At 45.8% G+C, this 15,451-nt stretch overlaps 1 protein-coding gene across 4 annotated transcripts in view; it reads left to right on the top strand.

Moving 5' to 3' along the window:
- The first annotated feature begins 318 nt into the window (after nucleotides 1-318).
- The window catches only part of USP48 (ubiquitin specific peptidase 48), a 104,850-nt gene continuing 89,717 nt past the window's right edge, over nucleotides 319-15,451 (top strand). For 2 of the 4 annotated variants that reach the window (XM_063667362.1, XM_054502334.2), the window contains exon 1: nucleotides 349-1,138. In XM_063667362.1, coding sequence (XP_063523432.1) covers nucleotides 1,005-1,138 — 134 coding nt within the window. In that variant the 5' untranslated portion in view covers nucleotides 349-1,004. Of the gene's footprint in view, nucleotides 1,139-15,451 lie in introns of all 4 variants that reach the window. The other 2 variants (XM_063667359.1, XM_054502327.2) reach the window with 2 other exon arrangements.

Consider the following 15,451-nt stretch of genomic DNA (forward strand, 5'->3'; position numbering starts at 1 on the left):
TTGAAAAAAAATTCTCATAAAGCTACTTTTTATGTCCTGGGGCAGGAGTCGCAGAAAGGAAATGTTTTAAACCAGGAGCTACAGAGGAACTAGAAAATCCTGGCATAGAGGTAACAGTCTTGAGAAGAGAGCCAACAGCAAACGTGACCTTGCTCACCAGAGAAACTCCACCCTGGCACCTCGGACCCCCTCCCGCACAGTCTGCGGCGCACTGACTTCGAAGACTACAAGTCCCACTTCGAAGACTACAAGTCCCGGCATGCCTCACAGTGAATGGCAGGACGAAGGGCATGCCGGGACACGTAGTCCCACCCTAGCACGGGAAAAGGCCAGAACGTCCCATGACGTCAGGAGGGCTCGGGAAAGGGGTTCGGAACCGGTCCAGGCTCAAGTTAAATCTTCCTCTAAAGAGCCAACTCTGGTTTCTTTGGCGACTCGCTTTCTACTCTAAACAGGTCCCGCTCCACAGTCTGGGCGGGACTGTGTGTGCGTTGAGTAGCCTCTAGCGTGAAAACTTCATGGTTAAAAGGGAAGTACCGGAGGCAAGAAATAGTTTTCGAGGCACTGGTTTGTTAGAGTAGTGGTACGTAGTGCGCCGCCCTGAACGGGGGCTAAGTCGCTGCTTTTCCAGCAGCGCCAGTGAGGACGTGGCAAGACTGCCTCGGACGTACGCTTCCTCTTCCTCAGCCCGTCGGGTTAGGGGCGCGGGCGGCGCAGAGGCTGCTGGGAACGCGCATGCGCCCAGCGCGGCTGGGAGTCCACCTTTAACGTCCGCGGGCGCGGGGTGTGTCGGGTGTCGACGGCGGCGCTTTGCGGCGGGTCGTGCGGGTCGGGCGCGGGCGGGCGCGGCGGCAGTGGCGCGCACAGGTGATTGACTGGCCAGCTGCCTGAAGGAGCGCCGGGTCCTCCTTGCTAGCAGGTGGCGGAGCCCACTGGGGCGGCGGTGCAGACCGCGGCGGCGGCTGCGGCGGTCTGGCTCGGGAGGCGTTCCTGGGGCCAAGGCCATGGCCCCGCGGCTGCAGCTGGAGAAGGCGGCCTGGCGCTGGGCAGAGACGGTGCGGCCCGAGGAGGTGTCGCAGGAGCACATCGAGACCGCTTACCGCATCTGGCTGGAGCCCTGCATTCGCGGCGTGTGCAGGTGAGGCCCGCGCACCGCGCCTTGCGGGCCCCTCGCGCCGGACCTTGGAAAGCCCGGGCGGGGTGGGGGAAAGGAAGACGGCAGCCCTTTGCGTGCGTTTGGGAGGCGCGGAGCCGAGCGAGGTGGAGTTACCCCCTTTGCGCCGTCTGCGCAACCTGGGAAACGCAGCCTTCCCGGGCTGTGCGCGGAGGTGATGCTGGCCAAAGCACTTTAGAAAGGTTTGGGTTCCCATCCAGAAGATGGCGGTGGAGATGAAGGCAGGAGCCGAGAGCTTAGCAAGCGTCGATGGCTGGGGTATCTTGGCCACAGCACGGCTCTTTCGTCTGTAAAAAGGAACTTTTTGGAAGTGAGCTTCATCACAGTGTATCTTCTTGGTGTTGACACCGAAGGCCTGATCATCTTAGTATTATTTTTGGAGAGGGCAGCTTTAGAAAAAACTGTGGTCAGCCTACGTCATCGGTACCCTGCACCCCCGTTGGCCTTCTCTCACTCGTTAATCTACTATTTTTTTTTAAAGCTTTTCTTTGGTCGTTGTGGTTCGACACCACTTTACCGAGTACCAAGTTTGAGCTGTGATAGTGCTGTCCTTCACGTCTGCCCCGCCCTTGAACCTTGTCTTTCCTTAACCCCTTCCTATAGATTGAATCCTTAGGCTTTGCTCCCGTTTATTCCCTTTTTTCCACCTTGTAACTCGGGAACTATAGTTTTTGTTTCAGAATGTTGTTGAAATTGACTTGGCCAAGCCGGGCATGCTCAGTAGCCGTCTTTCGGCAGGCATTTAGGAAATGCTTTCTGGAGTTTTTACATTCCGCTGGGGGATCCGGAAGGAATGGAAGTCATGGTCTCTGGCTTTGGAGCTTAAAGTCTAGTCTGAGAAGTGAAATAAGTTAGAGAGTTTCTATAAAGCAAACGAATAAGCCCAAGCTCTGGGTGTCTGTCTCACAAGGAGGATAAATCTGACTTTAACAGTAAGTTCTGGAATGATTGAAGTCTGTGTATAATAGAAATAATCAAGCTTCAGTTTCTCAACGTAATTAGTTTCCAGACTAACCAAATAATATAAACTGTTAATAGTTCTGGTGGTTTTTGAGACAGGGTCTCACTCTGTCACCCAGGCTGGAGTGCAGTGGCACGAGCTCGGCTCACTGTAACCTCCGTTTCCCAGACTCAAGCGATCCTCCCACCTCAGCCTCCGGAGTAGCTGGGATTAGAGGCAGGGCCACCACGCCCGACTCTGTTTTGTATTTTTAGTAGAGACGGGTTTTCGCCATGTTGGCCAGGCTGGTCTCGAGCTCTGGGCTCAAGGGATCTGCCCACCTCTTCTGGGATTACAGCCGTGAGCCGCCATGCTGGGCCAGTTTCTGATTATTTATTTATTTTTTGAGACGGTGTTTCGCTCTTATTGCGCAGGCTAGAGTGCAATGGCGCAATCTCGGCTCACCGCAACCTCTGCCTCCTTGGTTCAAGCGATTCTCCTGCCTCAGCCTCCTGAATAGCTGTGATTACAGGCATGCACCATCATGCCCGGCTAATTTTTTTTTTTTTTTTTTGTATTTTTAGTAGAGACAGGGTTTCTCCAGGTTGGTCAGGCTGGTCTCGAACTCCTGACCTCAGATAATTTGACCTCCTTGGCCTCCCAAAGTGCTGGGATTACAGGCGTGAGCCACCGCCCGCCGGGCCGATACTTTTTTTTTTTCTTGCTTTTCTTTTTTTTTTTTTTTTCGAGACAGCGTCGTGAGACTCTGGATACATTTAAAAAAATAAATTTTTAAAAGAAAAAAGAATAGGCCGGGTGCGGTGGCTCATGCTTGTAATCCCAGCACTTTGGGAGGCCGAGACGGGCGGATCACGAGGTCAGGAGTTCGAGACCAGCCTGGCCAGCATGGTGAAACCCCGTCTCTATTAAAAATACAAAAATTAGCCGAGGGTGGTGGCGGGTGCCTGTAATCCCAGCTACTGGGGTGGCTGAGGCAAGGAGAATTGCTGGAACCCGGGAGGTGGAGGTTGCAGTGAGCTGAGATCACACCACTGCACTCCAGCTTGAGCAACAGGGCGAGACTCCGTCCCCCCCAAAAAAAAATTATCTTATCTTGGCTCTGTATGCGCTGTATGTTCTGCCTCTAAATTTCCCTATTCTGGACATTTCATATAAATGGAATCCTAAAATACGTGGACTTTTGTGACTGATTTCCTTTACTTATGTATTTAAGGGTCATCCATGTTGTAGCATGTTTCAGCACTTCATTTCATTAAAAAAATAGCTGGGAAATACATATAACAGTGTTTACCATCTTAAAGTGCACAATTCCGTGGGTTTCAGTACCTTTATAGTTGTACAACCATCACCACTGTCTGGTTCCAGAACTTTTCATTATCCTAAAAGGAAATTGAGCATCTGTTAGTCACTTCCCATTTTCCCCCCTCGCCCAGCCCCTGGCAACTGCTAATCTACTTTCTGTCTCTGGATTTCTCTATTAATATTTCATAGCAATGGAATTATACAGTACGTGGCCATTTGTGTCTGGTTTCACTTAGCATAATGTTTCCAAGGGTTATCCCTGCTGCGCATGTGTCAGTACTTTATTCCTTACGGCTGAGTAGTATTCCATTTTATGGATAATACCGCATTTTATATATCTATTCATCAATTGAGGGACATTTTGATTATTTCCACCTTTTGGTTATTTTGAGTAGTACTTCTCTGAACATTTGCATACAAGTTTTGGTCTGAACATCTGATTTCAGTTCTTTACCTGGGAGTGGAATTACTGGGTCATAACACAGTCAGTTCTGTGTTTAACTTACTGAACCGCGAAACTTTTCCACAGTGGTTGTACCGATTTACATTCCCACCAGTGATATATGAGGGTTCAAATGCCTCATCATCCTCCTAAACAGGTACTATTTTCTGTTTTTCTGATTAGGCCCTCCTAGTTGGGTGTGAAATATACATCTTTGTGGTTTTGATTTGCATTTTCCTAGTGACTAAATGAGTTCAGCCTCTTTTCATGTGCCTGTTGCCTCTTCCTTTTATTGATCAATAATATGCCATCATATCTCTGTATCTACCACATTTTTTATTTGCATTCATCTGCTGATAGACATCTGGGTCGTTTCTACTTTTTGGTTATTATAATGTTGCTATGAACATTCATGTAGTAGTTTTTGTGTGGGCATTTGTTTTTATTTCTCTTAGTTATAGAACAAGAAGTGGGATTGTTGGGTTGTGTGGTAACTTTTAAGTTTTTATTATTATTATTATTATTATTATTATTTTGAGACGGAGTCTCTCTGTGTTGCCCAGGCTGGAGTGCAGTGGCGCCATCTCGGCTCACTGCAACCTCTGCCTCCTAGGTTCAAGCGATTCTTGTGCCTCAGCCTCCCGAGTCGCTGGGATTACAGGCGCCCACCACCACACCCGGCTAATTTTTTGTATTTTTTAGTAGAGCCTGGGTTTTGCCAAGTTGGCCAGGCTGGTCTTGAACTCCTGACCTCAGGTGATCCACCTGCCTCGGCCTCCCAGAGTGCTGGGATTACAGGCTAGAGCCACCACACCCAGCTCTTTTAACTTTTATGTATTTATTTATTTTTAATGAGGTCTCACTCTGTAACCCAGACTGGATTACAGTGCAGTCATGGCTCACTGCAGCCTTGAACTCCTGGGCTCAAGCATTCCTTCCGCCTCAGCCTCCTGCCACTACAGGCACATGCCACAACACAAGTCTAATTAAACAAAATTTTTTTGCCGGGTGTGGTGGCTCATGCCTGTAATCTCAGCACTGTGGGAGGCCGAGGCGGGCGGATCACTCAGGAGATGGAAACCATCCTGGCTAACATGGTTAAACTCTGTCTCTACTAAAAATACAAAAAATTAGCCTGGCATGGTGGCGGATGCCTGTAGTCCCAGCTACTCAGGAGGCTGAGGCAGGAGAATGGCATAAACCCAGGAGGCAGAGGCAGGAGAATGGCATGAACCTGGGAGGCAGAGCTTGCAGTGAGCCGAGATTGTGCCACTGCACTCCAGCCTGGGTGACAGAACGAGACTCCGTCTCCAAAAAAAAAAAATTTGTGGAAATGGAGTCCTACTTTGATGCCCAAGCTGGTCTTGAACTCCTTGCTTCAAGTGATCCTCCTACCTTGGCCCCCTAAAATGCTTGGATTGCATGAATGAAACTGTTCATGGCCTTTTTTTGGCTTTTTTTTTTTTTTTTTTAAGATGAGGGCCTTGCTATGTTGTGTAGGCTGTCCTTGAACTCCTGGGCTCAATCGATCCTCCTGCCTCAGCTTCCCTGGTAGCTGGGACTGTAGGCACAAACCACCATGTCTGTGTTTACTATTTTGAGGAATTGTCAGATTACTTTCCAGAGTGGCTGCACTATTTTACATATTCACAAGCAGTATATGAGGATTCCAGTTGCTCTACGTCCCTATACTTGTTACTGCCTTTTTTCTTTTAGCCATCCTAGTGGGTCTGAAGTGGTGTGTGGTGTCTTATGTTTTGATTTGTGTTTCATTGATGACTAATCATGTTAAATATCTTTTTGTGTACTTATTGGCCATTCATATATCTTTTTTGGAGAAATGTCTGTTTAAATCCTTTGCATGCTTTTAAATTCAGTTGCCTTTTTATTATTAGTTGTGATCTTTTTTTGGTCTTGTTTTTGTTTTGTTTTTTTTTTTTTTGAGACGGAGTCTCCCTCTGTCACCCAGGCTGGAGTGCAGTGACGCCATCTCGGCTCACTGCAACCTCTGCCTCCCAGGTTCAAGTGGTTCTCCTGCCTCAGCCTCCTGAGTAGCTGGGACTGCAGGCACACACCACCATGCCTAGCTAATTTTTTTTTTTTTGGTATATTTAGTAGAGATGGGGTTTCACCATGCTGGCCAGGCTGGTCTCAAACTCCTGACCTTGTGATACGCCCACCTCAGCCTCCCAAAGTGCTAGGATTACAGGCGTGAGCCACTGCATCCAGCCGAGTTGTGTTCTTTATATATACTGCATATAAGTCCCTTATTAGATATATGATTTGCAAATATTTTTTCTAATTTCTATGGCTTTTAATTTTATTGGTGGTATCATTTTCAGTACAAAAGCTTTTATTGTTGATGCAGTCCAATTTGTTCTTCTTCTCCGTCTTCTTATTCTTATTAATGAAGCAGGATTCTTGCTTTGTTGCCCAGCCTGGAGTGCAGTGGTGTGATTGTAGCTCACTGTAGCCTTAAACTCCTGGGCTCAAGTGATCTTTTTGCCTCAACATCCCCAGTAGGTACAACTGCAGGTTGCACCACTACACCCAGCTAATTTTTTTGGTATTTTTTGTAGAGTCGGGGTCTTGCTATGTTACCCAGGCTGACCTTGAACCTTTAGCCTCAAGCAGTCCTGCTTCAGCTTCCCAGAGTACTGGGATTACAGGTGTGAACCACCTGGCCCCAACATTGTACAATTTTTTTGATGCTTTTGGTCTTGTAAGAAGCCACACCTTACCCAAGGTTTGAGCAGTTTTAATTAATGAATTAGTTAATTTTATGAGACAAGGTCTGGCTCTGTTGCCCATGCTGGAGTACAGTGGTGCAATCTTGGCTCAATGCAACTTTTGCCTCCCAGGGGCTCAAGCCATCCTCCTACTTCAGCGTCCCGAGTAGCTGTGACTACAAGCATGCTCCACCACACTCGGCTAATTTTTGGTGTTTTTTTTTTTTTTTCAGATGGAGTCTGGCTCTGTTGTCCAGGCTGAGTGTAGTGGCACAATCTTGGCTCACTGCAACCTCCGCCTCCCAGGTTCAAGCGATTCTCCTGCCTCAGCCTCCTGAGTAGCTGGGATTACAGGCATGCACCACCACACCTGGCTAATTTTTTTTTTTTTCTTTGAGACAGAGTTTCACTCTTGTTGCCCAGGCTGGAGTGCTGCGGCGCAAACTCGGCTCACTGCAACCTCCGCCTCCCGGGTTCAAGCAGTTCTGCCACAGCCTCCCAAGTAGCTGGGATTGCAGGCACCATGCCTGGCTAATTTTTGTATTTTTAGTAGAGATGGGGTTTTGCCATGTTGGCCAGGCTGGTCTCGAACTCCTGACCTCAGGTGATCCCCCCGCCTTGGCCTCCCAAAGTGCTGGGATTACAGGCGTGAGCCACTGTGCCTGGCCCTGTCAGCTTTTATTTAGATATCCAAAAAGCTCTCTTTCTACTCACTTTCTTCTATTTTTTTGAGACAAGACACTATTCACTTTCTCCTTTTTTATAGAGACAGAGTCTTGTCACATTGTCCAGGCTGGTCTCAAACTCCTGGGCTCTAGCAGTCCTCCCTCCTCAGCCTCCTAAATTTCTGGAATTCCAGGCATGAGCCTTTCTCCTTTTGTTTATTTCTTCTCTTTGCAAGAAGAGATTAAATAAATAAATAGTATCACCAATATGTATTTTTCATACTTTATGCAACAATTTGTTATGAGATACCAAAGCTGAAGATTGAGGTGTTTGACCATATTCAAAGACTACGTGTGTCAGGACTGTTTGCATTTCTGAAAGTACTTAGGACAGTCACAGGATGAAAGGAGTGTGTACTAAATCCTCTGTCCACAGAATTCTGCAAATATTGTGTGTCTTGAGGGCAGACTTGTTTGTTAACAGTGAGGTTGGTGGTCAAGTAAGTTCCTGGAAGTAAACTTGTTGAGTAAAGGATGTGTGTTTTTCATTATGATCCATATTGCTAAATTGCCCCTCAGAATGAGGGTTTCTCTTTACATTTCCCTGTCAATGTGTAAGAGTATCTTACATATACATCATACCCTCACCAACATAATGTGTTAGTCACACTTTTTGATCTAAGTGCAAAGGGTTTCATATGTTTAATATGTATTTCTTTTGTTACAATTTCTTTTTGTTACAGTTAACCTTTTGATGTAAAATTTGTTTTGTTTTGTTTTTGAGACAGGGTCTTACTATGTTGCTTAGGCTGGTCTCAAACTCCTGGGCTCAAGGGATCTTCCTTCCTCAGCTTCCTGAATAGCTGGGATTACAAGTGCATGTCACCATGCCCAGCCTTGATATGAATTTTCAAAGACTGGATTTACTTATGCTTCCAGCCGTGTATAGGGAGTACAATGTCTGTTTTGTTCTCATTAGGGAAACATCATATGACTATTACCAAATTAAAACATTACAGAAATGTGTGAAGCACTCTAGAAAGCCAGTGTCATGCCATCTTACTTCAGTGGCTTTGTAGCTCTAGTCCCAAAACCCTAATGAGGGTCACACATGGTGGCTCACGCCTGTAATCCCAACACTTTGTTAGGCCGAGGTGGGAGGATTACTTGAGGTCAGGAGTTTGAGACCAGTCTGGTCAACATGGCAAAAACCCATTTCTACTAAATTAGCTGGGCATGGTGGCGGCATACATCTGTAATTCCAGCTACTCAGGAGGCTGAGGCGCGAGAATCGCTTGAACCCGGGAGGTGTAGGTTGCAGTGAGCCGAGATTGAGCCACTGCACTCCAACCTGGGTGACAGAGTAAGACTGTCTCAATAAAAACCAACCAACCAAACAAAATGACCCTAATGAGGACCCATAGTTCCAGCTACACTGGAGACTGAGGTGGGAGGATGGCTTAAGCTTGGGAAGTGGAGGTTGCAGTGAGCCAAGACCATGCTACTGCACTCCAGCTTGGGCAACAGAGCAAGACCCTGTCTCAAAGGAAAAAGAACAAAGGGGAGTCACAATACATACTTTGTTGCAACTTGTTTCTATTATTCATGCATGTAGATCTGCCTTATTTATTTATTTATTTATTTTCGAGAGAGTCTCGCTTTGTTGCCCAGGCTGGAGTGCAGTGCGTGATTTTGGCTCACTGCAATCTCTGCCTCCCAGGATCAAGTGATTCTTGGGCCTCAGCCTCCGGAGTAGCTGGGACTACAGCCATGGGCCACCATGCTTGGCTAATTTTTGTAGTGTAGTAGAGACGGGGTTTCACCATGTTGGCCAGGCTGGTCTCAAACTCCTGACTTCAGGTGATCTGCCCGCCTCAGCCTCCTGAAGTGTTGGGATTACAGGCGTGAGCCACCGCACCTGGCTATTCTTTTTTCGTTTGTTTGTTTTGAGACAGAATCTTGCTCTGTTGCCAGGCTGGAGTACAGTGGCGCGATCTCGTCTCACTGCAACCTCTGCCTCCTGGGTTCAAGTGATTCTCCTGCCTCAGCCTCCCGAGTAGCTGGGACTACAGGGGCGCCCAACTACACCCGGCTAATTTTTGTATTTTTAGTAGAGATGTGGTTTCACCGTGTTGGCCAGGATAGTCTCGATCTCCTGACCTCGCCATCTGCCCACCTTGGCCTCCCAAAGTGCTGGGATTACAGGCGTGAGCCACTGCAACCGGTCCTATTCTTTTTTAAAAAATATTCTTATGTATGTTTATGGTATATAACATAGCATACATACAGATAGTAAAATGGTAACTGTAGTGAAGCAGATTGACATCTATTATCTCACAGTTACAAATTTTGTGTGTGGCAAGAGAAGCTAAAATCTCATTTAGCAGGAGCCCCAAATACATACCTGCCTTATTATTATTATTATTATTATTATTATTATTATTATTATTATTATTTTGAGACGGAGTCTCGCTCTGTCACCCAGGCTGGAGTGCAGTGGCGCTGTCTGCTCTCACTGCAACCTACACCTCCTGGGTTCAAGCCATTCTCTTGCCTCAGCCTCCCGAGTAGCTGGGATTACAGACACATGCCACCATACCCACCTAATTATTGTATTTTTAGTAGAGCCACCGCATCCAGCCAGTTATATAGTTTTTTAAAAATAGAGATGGGGTCTTGCTATGCTGCCCTGACTGGTCTTGAATTCCTGGCTTCAAGCTGTCCTTCCACCTTGCCCTCCCAAAGAGCTGGGATTACAGGTGTGAGCCACTGTGCCTAACCTGCGTTATGATTTATTTAACCAGTTTCCTGTTGATGGACTTTGGGGTTTCCGGTTTTTGATAATACAACCCATGCTGCCCTAGCCAGCCCTCTGCATCGATCTTGAGTGTTGAGTGAGTGTTTTCACTTAGGTTGCTAGATGAGAAATTGCTGAGGTAAAGGGACCGCTTAGAATTTTGATAGATGCCAAAAGTTCACACCATTTATCCTGGTCCTCTAGAGTGAGTGTGCCTATTACCTATTCAAAGCGTTTCTATTCCCAGCTTCCATCTGATTAGCAAAAAATAGCATCTTATTTTCATTTGCCATTTTTTACTGGTGACATTGAGCATCTTTTTAATTTTATTTTTTAGTTTTATAGAGATAGGATCTCATGTTTTGCCGAGGCCGGTCTTGAACTCCTGGGCCCAAGAGATCCTCAGCCTTGGCCTCACGAAGTGCTGGAATTACAGGCGTGAGCCACTTCGTCCCTTCTCCTTTTTATATTTACTTGCCATTTGTATTTCTCCTGTGAATTGTGTGTTCTGGATTGTTGGTCATTTTCTTACTGATTTTCAAGAGCTTATTGAATATTTCTTTTTTTTTTTTTGAGACGGAGTCTCAGTCTGTCACCCAGGCTGGAGTGCAGTGGTATGATCTCAGCTCGCTGCAACCTCTGCTTCCTGGGTTGAAGCGATTCTCCTGCCTCAGCCTCCCAAGTAGCTGAGACTACAGGTGCCTGCCACTATGCCTGGCTAATTTTTGTATTTTTGTAGAGACGGGTTTCACTATGTTGACCAGGCTGGTCTTGAACTCCTGACCATGTGATCTGCCTGCCTCAGCCTCTCAAAGTGCTGGGTTACAGGCGTGAGCCATCGCGCCCGGCCGAATATTTCTTTTTTTTTTTCTTTCTTTCTTTTTTTTTTTTTTTTTTGAGAGAGTCTTGCTGTGTTTCCCAGGCTGGAGTGCTGTGGTGTGATCTCAGCTCACTGCAACCTTTGCCTCCCAGGTTGGAGCTATTCTTTTGCTTCAGCCTCCCAAGTAGCTGGGATTACAGGTACGCGCCACCACTCCTGGCTAATGTTTGTATTTTCAGTAGAGACGGGGTTTCACCATGTTGGCCAGGCTGGTCTTGAATTCCTGACCTCAGGTGATCCACCTGCCTTGGCCTCTCAAAGTGCTGGGATTATAGGCGTGAGCCACCACCACGCCCGGCCTAGTTGTTTTCTTTCTTCCTTTTTTGAGATGGAGTCTCGCTGTGTCACCCAGGCTGGAGTGCAGTGGCGCGATCTTGGCTCACTGCAAGCTCCGCCTCCCAGGTTCGCGCCATGCTTCTGCCTCAGCCTCCCGAGTAGCTGGGACTACAGGTGCCCGCCACCACGCCCAGCTAATTTTTTGTATTTTTAGTAGAGACGGGGTTTTACCGTGTTAGCCGGGATGGTCTCGATCTCCTGACCTCGTGATCTGCCCGCCTCGGCCTCCCAAAGTGCTGGGATTACAGGCATGAGCCACCGTGCCCGGCCCGGCCTAGTTTATTGAATATTTCTGTCGAAGATATTTTCTGTGGTATTTTTGGGCTTTGTGGGCTTTTTTTCCTTTTGGTACGTTAGTTTTTTATTTTTTATGTGGTAAAATTTATGAATGCTTTTTTTTATGGTTTCTGGATTTCCCAATTCTGAGGTTATAAAAATATTCACTCATGTTGTGTTTTAGTACTGATGGTTTACTTTTATGCAACCTTTATGTTTTTATAATTTAATGTGATTTATGGATTGAGGTAGGGATCCGTCAATATTTTATTTTGCTTTTTACCAAATGTCTTAGTTGTCTTAAACCATTTATTGAACAATTCAGTCTTTTTCCTCACCAGTTAAAAAGCCACCTTTATTACATGGCAAATTCCTATATTTACTTGGTTTTATTTCTCAGCCCTTTTTTTTTTTTTTTTTTTTTTTTTTTGAGATGGAGTTTCTCTCTAGTTGCCCAGGCTAGAGTGCAATGGCGCCATCTCGGCTCACCGCAACTTCCTCCTCCTGGGTTCAAACGATTCTCCTGTCTCATCCCCCTGAGTAGCTGGGATTACAGGCATGTGCCACCACGCCTGGCTAATTTTGTATTTTTAGTAGAGATGGGGTTTCTCCGTGTTGATCAGGCTGTTCTTGAACTGTCGACCTCAGGTGATCTGCCTGCCTTGGCGTCCCAAAGTGTTGAGATTATAGGTGTAAGCCACCGCCCCCAGCCTCTCAACCCTGTTTTTTTTGCCATTGATTAGTTTCGTTGAATAACTCTGTACTGATACCACAATTGTAATTATCTTATAGTATTTAAAAAATATCTGATAAGGCGAGAGCTTAGTTCCTTTTAGAATTTTTCTCATGGTTCTTATGAAAAATAAATAAATAAATAAATAATTTATAATTAATCATTATATTATAATTCATAATTATAAAATTATAAAATAATTATAAATTATAATTAATATATTAATACTTAATAATTATTTATTTATTTATTTTTTGAGATGGAGTCTTGCTCTGTCTCCCAGGCTGGATTGCAGTGGCGTGATCTTTGCTCACTTCAGCCTCCATCTCCCAGGTTCAGGCGATTCTCCTGCCTCAGCCTCCCAAGTAGCTGGGACTATAGGAGTGTACCACCACTCCTGGCTACTTTTTGTATTTTTAGTAGAGATGGGGTTTCACCATGTTGGCCAGGTTGGTCTTGATTTCGAAAATTTGTTTAAAAAGGTATTTGTATGTTAGTTGTTTTTTGAGGCAGTCTTGCTCTGTCACCTAGGCTGGAGTCCAGTGCCACGATCTTAGCTCACTGCATCCTCCACCTCTTGGGTTCAAGTGATTCTCGTGCCTCAACCATCTGAGTAGCTTGGATGACAGGCATGCGCCACCATGCCTGGCTAATTTTTTTGTATTTTTTAGTAGAGATGGGGTTTCACCATCTTGGCCAGGCTGGTCTTCAACTCTGGGCCTCAAGTGATCTGTCTGCCTCGGTGTCCCATAGTGCTGGGATTACAGGCCTGAGCCACTGTACGCAGCTTGAAAATTTATTTTTTTACATACAGAAAAGCACACAAATCATAAGAATAACACTTGATTGGCTGGGTGCAGTGGCTCATGCCTGTAATCTCAGCACTTTGGGAGGCCGATGCAGGCGGATCACCTGAGGTCAGGAGTTCGAGACCAGTCTGGCCAATATGGTGAAACCCTGTCTGTACTAAAAATACAAAAAATTAGCCGAGCATGGTGGTGCACGCCTGTAGTCCCAGCTACTCAGAAGGCTGAGGCAGGAGAATCGCTTGAACCTGGGAGATGGAGGTTGCAATGAGCCGAGATCATGCCTCTGCACTCCAGCCTGGGCGACAGAGTGAGCTCTGTCTCAAAGAAAAAAAAAAAAAAAAAGAAAGAATAACACTTGATTGACTAATTATCATGTAAGAAATTTATCTGTCCCGTATCTACCACCAAGATCAAAACATTACTAACACTTCAAGACACCCTTATCTTCCATTTTTCTACTACCAGTTACTTCTGCCTCTCTTCCTTGAAGGGAACCACTTACCCTTACTTTGAATTGAGCAGATTATTTTGCCTGTGTTGAACTTTATGTGTATTCATACATTGTCGTTCCTTCTGCCTCTGTTTTCTTTCACTCAACTTTATAAGATTAATTTATGTGTAAGCAGTAGTGTGTTCACTTTTAGTGCTGTACAGTTTGTTTTTTTTTTTGGTGGGGGACAAGGTCTCAATATGTTGCCTAGGCCGGTCTGGAACTCCTGGGCTCAAGCAATCTGCCCACCTCGGCCTCCCAAAGTGCTGGGATTATAAGCATGAGCCAATGGGACCAACAGTGCTGTACATTATTGCAGCGTGTGAGTATATACTATATATTCCTTTCTACTAGTGATGGTCATTTTGATTTTTCCATGTATTTGGTCATTATGAATAAAGCTGCAGTGAACGTTCTGCGTATATATTTTAGTGTCTTTTTTTTCTTTTTTTTTTTTTTGATACAGGATTTCACTTCATCACCCAGGCTGGAGTACATGGTGTGATCACAGTTCACTGCAGCCTCGACCTCTGGGGTCCGTCTAAGTGGTCCTTCCACTTCAGCTTCCCCAGTAGCTGAGACTGCAGACACTCACCACCATGTTTGGCTAATTCAAAAATTTTTTGTAGGCCTGGCGCAGTGGCTTACACCTTTAATCCCAGCATTTTGGGAGGCTGAGGTAGGTGGACACTTGAGGCCAGGAGTTTGAGACCAGCCTGGGGAACATGGTGAAAACCCATCTGTACAAATATACAAAAATTAGCCAGACGTGGTGGTGCATGCCTGTAATCCCAGCTACTTGGGAAGCTGAGGTGGGAGAATTGCTTGAACCCAGGAGGCGGAGGTTGCAGTGAGCTGAGATCTTGGCGCTGTACTCTAGCCTGGGTGACAGCGAGACCCTGCCTCAAAAAAAAAAAATCTTTTCTGCTCCCCTCCCTCCTCCCACCCTCCACCCCCAAGTAAGACCCCAATGTCTGTTGTTCTCTTCTTTGTGTTCATAAGTTCTCTTTGTGTTCAGAAGTTCTCATCATGTAGCTCCCGTAAGATAAAGATTTATCTTCCCCAGGGCCCTAAATATTCTCCTGTGTTATTTTCTATAAGTTGTATTGCTTTATCTTTCATGCTTAGGTCTACAGTCAACCTGGAATTGATTATTCTCATCAGTTGAGAAGTTGGGAAGTAAGATCATGGAATAATTTGATCTTACTTGATCTCTGTGACTTTAGCAAAGTAGCAGAGGATTGAATGACTGCTAATCATGAACATGTCTGATGTTAGCAAAAGCAACAACTCAAAGCAAAAGGGAGACATACGTGGGGAAAACAAACACAAATACTTCAAATTAAATACATGACAAGACTGTGTGTGTGTTTTAAAAAATGATATTGGGCCAAGTGCAGTGGCTTATGCTAGTAATCCCAGCAGTTTGGGAGGCAAAGACGGGAGGATCACTTGAGGCCAGGAAGACCAGGCTGCAGTGAGCTATGATTTTACTGCTGCACTACAGCCTGGGCAACAGAGCAAGACCTTGCCTCAAAACACAAACCAAAACCAAAACAATACTGTTTTATTATTACTAGCAGGAGTGGCCTACATGAGTGGTGGGTATGCTGGGCTTAGGGTGTGTGGGAGCCATGAGGAGGAGATGGTGACTGAGATCCTAGAAGGAAAGCGGGGGTGGGGCTTGAAAGGGGTGAGGCTTCAAGGCAAGACCCAAGGCAAGACCCTCCTTAGATTTGCTTCTGGGAATAGGTAGCCATGATAAAACAGTCATGGCTTATGATGAACTAGGGCCATGCTGCCAATAAGATTAAGAAATTTTTCAGGCTGAGATGAGGGAAACAAAAAAGATTAAGC

The sequence above is a fragment of the Pongo pygmaeus genome, chromosome 1, assembly GCF_028885625.2.
Source record: "Pongo pygmaeus isolate AG05252 chromosome 1, NHGRI_mPonPyg2-v2.0_pri, whole genome shotgun sequence".
NCBI classification, from domain to species: Eukaryota; Metazoa; Chordata; class Mammalia; order Primates; family Hominidae; genus Pongo; species Pongo pygmaeus.